Consider the following 13048-nt stretch of genomic DNA (forward strand, 5'->3'; position numbering starts at 1 on the left):
CGAGCACCCTGACCGGGCGGCTGATCTACAAAGGTTAGCCCCCAGGGCTCCCAGGGAGGGAGTCTGGGTCCGGGATGCGACGGGAAGAGCCCTCTGGCAGACCGAGGCAGGGGGTAAATTGCCCGTTTGTCCCTATGGAGGCCGGCAGACGTGCGCGGCACCTTGTGTGCTGCCGGGCCATGGAAAACGGCAAAGAACAGGATTAGGCGGAAGCCTGTAAGTAAGCGAATCCCTTCTGTTACTACAAGCGCATGTGAAGGAGTGGTGGGATCTGAAGTTTAGAAGATTCGGATTTCCCCCCCCTCGCAGAGTCTCGGAAGATTGGCAGTCCCCCCCCCCTAAAATGGCAGCAAAAAAACAGAGTCCTGCTTTGGGCAAGTCAGTTTCGGCTGCCCTGCAGGGAAGAGGCGAGTCGCTTGAGGAACTGGTGAAAAGATCGGTTACTGAAGCCATAAAACCCTTTGTTGACAAGCTGAATGAAACAGATCAAAGGGTGGGCTTAATTGAGAGCGATGTGAAAGCCATCAAGGAAGTAGTGGGGGGGGCAGAGAAGTCTGCTCGGGAAAATGCGTCACTTATGAGAGCAACGAACAAGGAGCTAAAGTTGGTGGAAAACCAGCTGATTGGGCTGCAAGTGGAGCGAACACAGACCATTTTGCGTCTCCAGAATGTTAAAGAGGAGGAAAACGAGGATTTATGGGATCTTGCCTCGGAACTTTTAGCGTCACCCGCGAGGGCAACTAAAGAAGAAGTAAAGAGCGCCATTTTGGGAGTCCGTCGGGCATCTTCAAAATATGCAATGAAGCGGCAGCTGCCTCGCGAGATCGTTATTGAGTTCTCATCCAGGAGGGTCCGGGACAATATCCTATATAACTCATATAATGCAGAGTTGGACTTTCTGGGAAATAAAGTCAAGATACTGAAGGACGTTCCATTTTTAGTTCGGAAGAGAAGATTTAAGTATAAAAAGCTGGCTGCTCTTTTGAGGGAACGTGACATAAAGTACAAATGGCTATTTCCGGAAGGAATCGGGTTTAGTTATAAAGATCAAGCTTACAAGATTAATTCGGAAGATCAGCTAAGGGATTTTGTGGACAAAAATCCAGAATTTGGGCCAGACATCAAGCAAAAAGAAGAAGATTCGAAGCCTGAAGGGAGGAGGGAGGCAACGAGCGCTGCGGCTGTAGCTGCTCAGAGAGAACTGCGTCCGAGGCCCGGGGGGGGGGGAAGATTTAATTTGAATTGTAATTTGTATTTTGTAAGATCAACCATTCCATCATTACTTTATTAAGCTATTTTTTAATTATGGCAGTATGAAGGGAAAGCATTGAAGTGTAGTGTTTAGTGTTTGTAAGTTGCCTTCCCCTTTTTTCCACCCCCCCTTCCCCCTCTTCTTATTCTCCCTTCTTTCCCTTCCCTTGTACTATTGTAGTTTTTTGTAGTTTACTGTTTTAGATGTTAAAAATAATAATAATAAAAAAGAAAATTGAAATGGTTTAAGATTTTCTATTCCTTGGCTCAATCAACAATCAAAAGAGAGACTGCAACCAAGAAATCTGAAGAAGATTGAGACTTGGAAGAGCAGCCATGAGGGAACTAGAAAAGATCCCTTATATATGGTAGTTCATGACAGGGCCAGATCGAGGGGGGCAGGGGGCGTAGTCTGCCCCTGGCGCTGCCAAGGAGGGGGTGCCAAGTGCAGCTGCCAGCTGCTGGGAGCGTGCAGGCAGCCTCCCAGACCCCCGCGCTGCCTTTTGCCTACCCTGCAGGACAGGGGGCGGCCGACCGCTCCCTGTCTTGCGAGGCAGGCGAATGGCGCAGGCAGCTTCCGAGCCCAGCCCCGTGCTGCCTCCACCAACTCACGCCGCGCCAGGGCACCCGGCTTGTTGTGCGTGGCGGCATGCACCGCCCTGCATGATAATGTCATGGAAGTGACGTCATCATGCAGCGCTGGGAGCGCGTGCGTGCGGGGCCAGACTTGGGTTGCCCTTGGTGCCGGCAACCCTAGATATGGCCCTGGTTCATGATGGGGATCATGAGTTAAAAAAGGGTCTTTTTTCCTTAAACATAAGTATAACTTATTTGAAAGTCCATAAGCTTGATGTTTGCAGAGTTTTGATAAGGGTATGGGTTCCAGAATAGTTCTTAAGCTTTGCAGTTTCAAATATAACGATATCTTAAAGGTATTTTCACAGACTTAGTCACACAAAGTAATTTTCTACACAGGTCTTCACTAAGAGCATAACTTTAACAGATGCAGAGGAGTTAGCCATGTTAGTCTGTAGTAGCAAAATCAAAAAGAGTCCAGTAGTACCTTTAAGACTAACCAACTTTATTGTAGCATAAGCTTTCGAGAAACACAGTTCTCTTCGTCAGATGCAGAACACTTTTTGATTTAACTTTAACAGACATAGATTCACTCAGGTGTTTCCACATAGCTTGCCTGAACTAGATAGATCAATTTCTCTTTAAGATATACATCGACAACCCCATGCACACACACAGTTTGCCTGACTTAAGAGTTTCTCAGAACACCACACAGATACAGACTCAGGAATCACAGTTTCATTGAACTTGCCAGAATAAATACATTCTCTCGGAATCACACAGGCATAGACTCTCTCACAGGTAGGGTTGCCAGGTCCCCCTGTCCTTCTGGAGGGAGGTGGGAGCCCTGGCATCTACCTGTTTTGGTGGCCTTCGCGTGCATGCTTCCAGGCCCATGCGATAATGTCACTTCCAGGAAGTGATGTCATCGTGCAGGCTGTGGCCACCCTGGGAGCACTCCTGTGCTCCTTAAGGAGCCGAATCGGGCCCAAATCAGCCCGGAACAGGCAGCTGCATAGCATGGGAGTGCTCCTGTGCTCTGCACCAGCCTGATCTAGGCCAATTTGGGCCCGGATCAGGCACAAATCAGCCTGAACCGGGCTGCTGCGGAGCATGGGAGTGCTCCCCTGCTCTGTAGCAGTCTGATTTGGGCCCAAATTGGCTGCGATTGGATCTGAATTGGCCTGGAAAAGGCCGCTGCGGAGCGTGGGAATGCTCCCGCGCTCTGCAATGGCCCGATCCAGGCTGATTTGGGCCCGAATTGTGCCGGATCAGGTCCATGAGAGTGCACCACCTCCCCCTGGAGGCCCATGCCTCCCCACTGGCCAGATAAGCAGGGGGAGTAGAGGGCAGAGGAATGGCAACCCTACTTACAGGTTTGCCTACTCTGTCCAGAATGAACACTTTTTCTAACTACGGTAACTAAAAAACTACAGTTTATTCTACCCCGTAGGATACAGCTGCCAGCCAATCAGATTACACTCCACTCACCCATCCAGCCCCCCTTCTTTCCATAGAGGCCTGCATTTTACCTTATATCAACAACTTAAAAAATGTTACATTAGCAAGCTGAAATAAAATCTAAACTATTTAAATGCAAAACATTACAGGTTCCATCAAGTCACAGCTAACTTATGGCAACCTCATAGGGTTTTCAAGACAAGAAACATTCAGAGCTGATTTGCCATTGCTTGCCTCTGCATAGTAAATCTGGACTTCCTTGGTAGTCTCTCATCCAGGTAATAACTAGGGCCAAGTCAACTCTGCTTAGCTTCCAAGATCTGACAAAATCAGGCTAGCCAGGTCAGGTCATCCAGGTCAGGACGTTAAAAAAGTAGCTGAGGAGAATGACTGATCACTGTGGATGACTGACCACCCTGGATGTGAAAACGGGTTGTCTATAGAGCCATTGTAGGAAATTCAGTGTTCTTTCAGCCTTAGTCTTTCTGGTCTACCTGACTGGATTGTTGTCAGTTCATGTAAGTGAACAATTTTGAAAACTCCCAAGAATTTACAAACTGAGATTAAAAAGTGCTTTAGTGGTCCATGTGTATTAAGGTGAGATTGTAAAACTAGTTGAGCTTCCACTTGTCACACAGCTGTTCAATGTACAGAAGCCTTCCCCCAAAGATAACTTTTCTGAGGTACAGCTGAATCGGAGTCCTCAAGTGACATTGGCATCCCTCAAGAAAAGTTGGAGCAGAATAATGATTGCACGTCAGTAACCTGAATGAGTGCTCTGGGGATCCAGAGGTTACTTCAGAAGAACAAAGTTCAAGCTGTGGAGAAGAGAGGGCAGGATCAAATCAAAAGGTGAACATCCTGGCATTTTATTACCTGCTCCAGAAGAGCTGGGTCAGAACCGTGTAGCTGCTCTTACCAACACATGTTTAAAAGTCAATACTCCATGGCTGATTCCGCACACGTTGGATAATGCACTTTCAATGCACTTTATCAATTGTTTGAGGTGGATTTTTTTGTTCCGCACACAAAAAAATCTGTTCCAAATGATCTATAAAGAGGATTCGAAGTGCATTAATCCAACGTGTGCAGAATTGCTCCATGTTAGCTTTCTGGTCTCCAGGTCTTATTCAGTTAGCACCTTGAGATGGATTGAAGGGTTACATAGGACTGCCAGGTCATTTTTTTTCTCCTGCCCTGTTTTAGGAATTCGGTCTCATTCATACAACACACAAACACTGTCAACTGGTGCTAGTCACCCACCTGTCTGTACAACTGATGGTTCTGACTGTGGGTGTGGAGTAGAATTTCTGCCCCTGACATGATTTTCCCTGGGGAGGAAAATATGCAGTTTTCCCAGGGACACTCCCCTTGTTTCCATTTGTGCATTGGAGTGTTCAGACCAGGGAATGCAGGGAACTACTACATGGGTGTTCCCTAATGTTTTCTCATGTGCCTCTCTTGTACCTAAATATTACCTTCCACTTCATGGTGCCTTGCACAGCATACCGTATCTGATATACCATGTGCTCAGCTAATGCCTCCAGGGGTGGGACCCATTCCAGCTTTAGTATCCCTTTTCCCACATTAGGTTGCAGGATCCTTGGTGGGTCAGTGAGCACTGTAATCAGAGGGAAAGGCATGTTTGTCAAAGCATCTTAGCTTGATTTGACAGCAAAGACCTAGGGCTATACAAACAGTATGGTGTGCTTGTTTTTCTGATGCCAGATCCTTCCAGAACCATCCCCCACCTCACCTCTGCCACCAAGAAATGCAGTCTGACAGCACCCATGGGGACATGGTCTAGAAATGCTGAGGATTCCTACCTACTTGGTGTGGGTCAAATGGCTCCTTGAAGTAGTTGACTTCTTTCTGGTGCTGTTCCTGTGTGACAATTACCAGGACAGAGATGTAACTTTTGTTGCTAGGCTGGAAGATGCAGATGTGGAAACTAGGATGATGAGGCTCAATTCTCTCTTCTTCCTCCTCACATTTATGCCAGACTTGTGTTCTAAAGAATCAGATAAAGAGGACAAAAGAGATTCTTATTCTGCTGAGTTTGCTCTCTGATTTGTTTGAAATGGCCCCTTTTAACAAAATCCTGTTTGATCACATGGAGAGTCAAGGTTTCTCCCTTCCCCACCAAAGCCTCAAGCAATGTAGCCTCTAAGCCACTGCAGTTTGAGAGTGTGACTGTTGTAAGTAAGGGAAGTAGTGGACAGGGTAAAAAATGTCCTGTCACTTTAACAGAGGTTTAATGCATGGAAATGGGTGAGTGACATTTTCATGGCATAAAGTTAAATAAAAACTGATAGTTGCTTGCAGATCAAACTAATATTGAACAGTCAGCTATTGGGATTAGAGGTGGGCACGGACTGGGAAAAACCCACAGACCGTTGGTTCATGATCCATCTATTTTCATGGACCACTGACAAACCTAACCCGGTTTGCGGACTGGTTTGTTAGTCCATGGTCCGTCAATTCTGGGGGCCCTGGGACCGCCCCAGTTCGCACTCACAGACGCCAAACTTCAGCAGGCTCCCCTCCAGCCACAAATACAATCACGAATATATTTACGAATACAATACTCAGAATTTAATACATTTTAAGCATTGACTACAATTATTATAGTTGGCATAGTGATTTTTGTGTGTTTCTTTTCTTATTTATTTTGTTTTAATTAGATTACAAATCAAAAACAGATTGATATAGTTGGGTAGATGCCTGCAATTCTTTCTCTTTGATATACTCAAAAAAGGGTATCCATTTTTCATAAAACTATGATATGTTAGGAGAACGGATGGATTGGTGTAGTTTGTTGGTTATCTTTTCGATGATGAAATAGTCCCATATTTTCAAATACCATTGATTAATTGTTGGTTAAATTTTGGTTTATTCCAATTTAGTGCTATTAATGTTTTTGCAGCAATTAAGAGAGTTGTTATTAGCTTGTGTCTTATCATAGGAATTTCAATATTTTGCCATAGATCTAAAACAATTAATTGAGGTATAAATGGGATCTTATAGTTGGTTATTGTGTAAATTTAATGTAGTATGTCTTCCCAGAATTTACTTATTATTAGACATTGCCACCAACAATGGGCATATGAACCAATGCCTCTGCATTTCCTCCAGCATAATGAGGAGTAGTTTGGTATGATTGCAGAAAGTTTTGTTGGAGTATGATACCATCTCATAATTATTTCGTAAGTTTGGAATTTTGTATTGATTTCTGAGGTGCTAAGTAATTTATATGACCAAATCTGGTTCCAATGATCTGTTGTCAGTAAGCCATTACAATCTTGCTGCTACTTTGATTGGTAGGTTGTAGCTCTTAGTTTTTCAGTTGATATAATAATATTCTAGATCATGGCTATAAGACCCTTTCTTTTCTTATTAGGTTAAGAATTTAACAAGATTTCAAAATCTGATTTAACAAGATTTCAAAGTATATCGGTTAGTTTTATTTTTGTAGCCATGTGTGAAAGTTGAAGGTATGAAAACCATGCTATAGATGTATTTTTTCTCAAGGTCTCCTTTAGTCAATAGACCTTTATTTGATGCGATTAGTTTCAAGGGATATATTGTCGAAGGCTTTCACAGCTGGAGAACAATGGTTGTTGTGGATTTTCCAGGCTGTATCGCTGTGGTCTTGGCATTGTAGTTCCTGACGTTTCGCCAGCAGCTGTGACTGACATCTTCAGAGGTGTAGCACCAAAAGACAGAGATCTCTGTGTCAAACTGTGGAGAAGATGTTAGCAGGTAATTTATATCTACTCAGGAAGGTGGGTTTGGGTTGCGTCATCCTGTAAGAGTTTCCCAGGGTGTGGAATGCTAATGGAATGCTAGTGCTTCACTGTATCCTGAGGAGGTTTAATCGCTCTTCTGATTTCATTTCTGGAGTGGCCATTTGCTTGAAGTGCATGGTTCAGAAACTTTAGATGATTAATTTCCTCGTTGAGAAAGTGCGGTTCACATATTCGTCTTGCACAGTCTACTAATGTTTTTATTACGCCTCTTTTCTGTTGAGGGTGGTGATTGGAGTTTTTGTGTAAGTACCGATCCGTGTGAGTTGGTTTCCTGTAGACCTTGTGACCTAACTGAAAGTCTGCTTTGCAGATGACCAAGGTATCTAGAAATGGGAGTTTACCCTCGAATTGAATCGATTTGAATGAAATCAGAAGAGCGATTAAACCAAGGATAAATCAAACAACTAAGGAAAAACAGTCTCCCACAGGAAAAGTGTTTTTTGCCATACATCAAAGGAATCACTGATCAGATGGGAAAGCTTATGAAAAAGCACAACCTACAAACAGTATTCAGACCCACCAGAAAAATACAACAGATGCTACAAACAGCAAAAGACAGTAGAGACCCCCTCACCTCTGCAGGAGTATACCACATACCCTGCAGCTGTGGACAAGTTTACATCGGGACCGCACAGCATAGCATCCAGACAAGAATAAAAGAACATGGAAGACACTGCAGACTTGGCCAACCTGAAGAATCAGCAGTGGCTGAACATAGCCTAACTCAAACAGGACACAGTATTTTATTCCAGGACACTAAAATACTAGACAACACTTCCAACTACTTTGTCACATTGCACAGGAAAGCCATTGAAATTCATAAGCATAAACACAACTTCAACAGGAAAGAAGAAACTTTAAGAATGAATAGAGCATGGTTTCCAGTCCTGAAAAACACCAGGCTAACAAAATACTCTACATCTTACAATAGCCCTGCAGAGAAGATTAGCATATCAAGCACCAATCCATATGCAAAAGAACCTCCTCAGGATACAGTGAAGCATTAACATTCCATTAGCATTCCACACCCTGGGAAACTCTTACAGGATGACGCAACCCAAACCCACCTTCCTGAGTAGATATAAATTACCTGCTAACATCTTCTCCACAGTTTGACACTGAGAGATCTCTGTCTTTCAGTGCTACACCTCTGAAGATGCCAGTCACAGCTGCTGGCGAAACGTCAGGAACTACAATGCCAAGACCACGGCGATACAGCCCGGAAAATACACAACAACCAGTTTCAAGGGAGTCAAATGCTTTTTCAATGTCAAGGGAAAGTAGTATAGCTTCATGTTTCTTGTACATTATTTATTTATGTATTTATGTCATTTATAGTCCACCTTTCTCACTGAGACTCAAGGCGGATTTTACAGTGTGAGATTAATACAGTCAGTATCAAGGACAATTTCATAAACAATGCCATAGGGTAAATAAACACAAGTTTACAAAGACATAACATTAGGAAAAATCCAATACAGAGTTGAAGAAATGCTGAAACAGAACATAAGCAATTCTAGGGCTGACGTAGGAGCACATATTTAAAGCAACAGATAGTATGTAAGGCAACATAGTGGTGAAGTCTATGGTCCCTAACTCATTAGTGGAGCACCTGAGACCCCTCCCTAAAGTATAAAAGAGTTTTTGAATAATTTGGTTTTGCATCATTTGCAGAAACCTAGGAGAGTGGGGGCTCTTCCAACCTCCTCAGGCAGGCTGTTCCACAGGGAAGGGGCTACCACAGAGAAAGCTCGTGCATGGGCTGCTGTAGATTTTGTCTATGCACAGGGTGGCACCTCCAGAAGACCCTATTCAGATGAGCGAATTTGCTGTGGAGGAACATAGAGATGGAGGCGGTCTCATAGGTATGCCAGACCAAGGCCATGAAGAGCTTTGCATGTGATAATCAATACCTTGAACTGAGCATGGTAACTGATAGGTAGCCAATGGAGTAACTGCAGGATGGGGGTGATGTTCATGCTCCTGCTCGCTCCTGATAACAGTCGGGCTACAGCGTTTTGCACCAATTGGAGTCTTCCAGTTAACTTAGATGGAAGACCTATGTATAGTGCATCAGGGGGAGACCGAGGGCCACCAGCTCATCTGATCCGGGATTGGTGGGACGGTCTCCGGAATGCACCCCGAGCAAGAAGCCTTGCCCCGAGGGTGCTGCTGGTGGGAGCAGAAGGGTAAGGCAGGCCGCCCTGGGGGAAGTTGTTCCATTGGGGTCGGGGGTGGTGCCGCTGAAAAGGGTGAGGTCAAGGGCTCAGGAGGCAGGCATTCATGTGGTGATGCAGACGATTGCCCTGGAAGGCTTCTACCTATCGGTCGTGGAGGGTGTGGGCTTCCAACTGCTGCTCCAGCACTTTGCCCCATGGTTCTCCATGCCGTCACGGTGCACTGTTGGGCATCGAGTCGTGCCTGCCCTGTACGAGTCAGTACGAGACAAGGTGCGCAGAGAACTGTTGGCCGCCGAAGTCAGAACAGTGCACTTCATGGCTGACCTGTGGAGCAGCTGCCATCACGGGTACCTTGCCATCACCGCCCACTGGTGGCAACCAGACGACCTCCGGCGCCCCAGGCCAAGATCTGGCAGCCGTAAAAAGGTGCCCAGTTTGACACCAGGCTACAGGGCAGTTCTTCTTCAGGCCCAGGGAATGGACGAGGTCCACACCAGGAAGAACATCGCCGCCACCGTAAAGGCGGCTCTGAGTGAGTGGACGTCCGGGGTGGAAGGGTTTGTCCATGGCTTCATGGTGACAGACGTGGGAGCCAACATGTTGGCAGCCCTGAAAGAGGCATCTCTCCTGGGCCTGGTGTGCATGGCGCACAAGCTGTACCTTGTAATGCGGGACGTGCTCAGGATGGGGAGCAAGCTGAGGGACAGCTGGGATGAGGGAACCTTGCGGACGCGCAATCTGCTGGACAGCTGCCGTTGCATCGCTTCCCACTTCTCCCACAGCATAAACTCTTCCCGCTAGCTGTTCCAGAGGCAGGGGGAGGGAAGGGACCCTGCGCACCAACTCTTCCAGGACCTTCCCACCCACTAGAACTCCACCTACAACATGATATGTCTGGTGGAGCAGAAGGGCGCATTGGAAGACATCTGTCCTCTTCAGATGTGCTGAGGAGGGGAGAGGAGTTGAGCCTCAGCTCCATGGACTGGAGAGTCCTTGCCCAGATGTCCCAGATCCTGAAACCCTTCAAGGATACCTCTGAGCTCTTGTGCTCCTATGAGGCCAGCCTGGGTCATGTCCTCCCTCTGATCCACGGGCTTGACGAGTTTCTGGCCCAAGAGCTCCAGCACGAGCAAGAGCTGCTCCCCAGGGTCTGGGACTTTGTCCGGAGGATCCAGGCCTGCATTGCTGAATGCTTGCATCCTCTGCTGCGAGGCGCTGTACCAACTGGCCCCCCTCTGTGACCCCCGCATCAAGGGCAGCATCGCCACGCAGGTGAGTCAGATGCAGCACTGGAAAAAAGGAGCTCCGCACAGCGGTGCTCCATTTCCAGAGACAGAAGGCAGGAGAGAAGGAACTGGGCAGGGGTGAGGGGCAGGCATTGGAGGAGGAAGAGGGGGAGGGGGAGGAGTTGGGAAGAGAGCCACGCCAGGGAAGAGCCACCCAAACGGCCCCATTCGATCTCTGGGCCTCATCGGTGGGCTGCATGGTTGGCCGCTGCACAGTGGACGCCTCGGTGGGGGCCATGGTGCGCGAGTACCTTGCTGAGCCCCCCGAGCTCCCCATGCCAACCCGTTGGCGTATTGCGCGAGGAAATCTGCCCGATGGCCGGACCTGTCCATCATCGCTGCCAACATCCTGTCCTGCCCTCCCACCAGCGTGCTGAGCGAGCAGGTGTTCTCCCACCTGGGAGACCTCTGTCCCCGCTGTGTACATCTGCACCTGGACTTGGTGGACATGTTGACCTTCATCAAGGTCAACCTCAACCTACTGGGGCACCCTTCCGTGGACTTAGACCTGAGCCACCCTGGGGTTGTAGGCCCAGCTCATCCACAGCGGGCTCAATCCTCCCTCAGTTCTCGGGGCTGCTTCCATGGCTGGTGACCCTTTGCCCTCCTCTCCCAGACAAGTTCCTGTTCCCTCTTTCAACCTCTCCCTCTCCGGATGGTGCCCAAATGACCCCTCCCCACAACTTGTCCTGCCCATCCCATCCTTCCTGTGAAAGCAGGAAGGTGGGTGTTTTCTGATGCTCCAATTTTTGGGGCATGTAGGGCAGCTCCGGAGCTGCGGCACATCTGGTTGCACAGCACAGAGCCCACTATCCTAGGCTCCTGATGTCCACTCTGAGCATGGTGGGAATGGGTCCCTCAACTCATCTCCTGTCCATGAAGGCGGGGAGGTGAGTGATGTTGGCGACAGACTCCATTGCGACACAGGAGGGGCGGACAAGCCTCTGCCACAGCAGCCTGCGCAATGCGACATGGTGGCTGTTTGGGGCCTCTTGGTCATCCTCTCCCTGTCAAGTTCCCAGTCCCTCTTCACACCTCTCCCTCTCTGTATCTGCTCAGATGCCTCCCAACCTCTCCTGTCTTTCCCATCCCGTCCTTTCCACGAAGGCAGGAAGGTATGGTGCTGTGAGCTGATACTGCTTTTGGCCATGAGGAACAGCTCTGCTGCTGTTGCTGATGTTAGAGTGGCACCACATGGTACACGCGCTTCCATGGCACCTGGTGTCCCCTCTGAACAGGGGGGAATGGGTCCCTCCCACACTTTCCGTGAGGGCAAGAAGGTGGGTGCTGTCTGCTGCCGCCGCTTTGCAGCACAAGGGGCAGCTCATATGTATTCACTGAGCTGCCAGGTTTGAGCTGCACGGTGCACCCCTATCCATGTGCACCTTCTGTCCTCTCTGTGCATGGGGGAAATGGATCCCACGACCAGTCACGCGTCCTTTCCATGAAGGCAGGAAGGTGGTTGAGGTCTGCCGCTGCTGCTTTTGGGCATGAGGGGCAGCTCAGGAGCTGGTGTTAGTGTGGCACCACACAGTCCCCCCCCTTTCCATGGGCACTGCTGCCCCCTCTGAGCAGGAGGGAATGGGTCCCTCACCCTCACACCCTTTCCATGAAGGCTGGAAGGTGAGTGCTGTATGATGCTTCAGCTTTTGGCCATGAGGGACAGATCAACTGCTGTTGCACATAAAATTGTATGTCACTGTGGCCTCTGCCAACAGCAGTGGCTGTCCCCTCTGGGCAGGGGCGAATGGGTAATGTCACGACCAGTCACGTCCTTTCTGCGAAGGCAGGAAGGTGTAGTGCTGCGAGCTGATGCTGCTTTCTGCCATGAAGAACAGCTCTGCTGCTGTTGCTGGTGTTAGTGTGGCACTGCACGCCCCCCCTTTCCATGGGCACCTGCTGCCCCCTCTGAGCAGGGGGGAATAGGTCCCTCACCCTCACACCCTTTCCGTGAAGGCCAGAAGGTGGGTGCTGTATGATGCTTCGGATTTTGGCCATGGGGGACAGATCAACTGCTGTTGCACATAAAATTGTACGTCACGGTGGCCCCTGCCAACAGCAGCAGCTGTCCTCTCTGGGCAGGGGTGAATGGGTAATGCCGCCACAACCAGTCACGTCCTTTCTGCGAAGGCAGGAAGGTGAGTGATGCTGGCGACAGCCTCCACTGTGACACAGGGGGAGCAGACAAGCTTCTGCCACAGCAGTCTGCGCACTCCTTCAGGGTGGATGTTGGGTCCCTCCGTCCCGGTCCTTCTGCGCAATGCGGCCAGGAAGCCTCGGGCTCAGCCCTCCTCTCTCACACAAGTACATGGTCCCTCTTCTCACCTTGCCCTCTCCGGAACACTCAGTCCTCTCTGGTCCTGTCCTATTCCATCCTTTCCGCAAAGGCAAGAAGGTGGGTGCTGTTGGCTGCCGCCACAGAGTTCCTCAGTGGGATCCTCAGAGGAGGCCTTGCGGCTGTTGGGATCTTCCGACTTCACAGACC

The 13048-nt window shown here is 48.6% G+C and overlaps 1 protein-coding gene across 1 annotated transcript in view; it reads right to left on the reverse strand.

The window, feature by feature from the left end:
• Window positions 1-13048, reverse strand: part of LOC129329596 (cell division cycle protein 20 homolog) — an 85798-nt gene that overhangs the window by 40622 nt on the left and 32128 nt on the right. Inside the window, exon 7 of the mRNA XM_054979053.1 lies at window positions 5115-5299. Coding sequence (XP_054835028.1) covers window positions 5115-5299 — 185 coding nt within the window. The remainder of the gene's footprint in view (window positions 1-5114; window positions 5300-13048) is intronic.

This window comes from Eublepharis macularius, chromosome 5, assembly GCF_028583425.1.
Source record: "Eublepharis macularius isolate TG4126 chromosome 5, MPM_Emac_v1.0, whole genome shotgun sequence".
Classification (NCBI taxonomy): domain Eukaryota; kingdom Metazoa; phylum Chordata; class Lepidosauria; order Squamata; family Eublepharidae; genus Eublepharis; species Eublepharis macularius.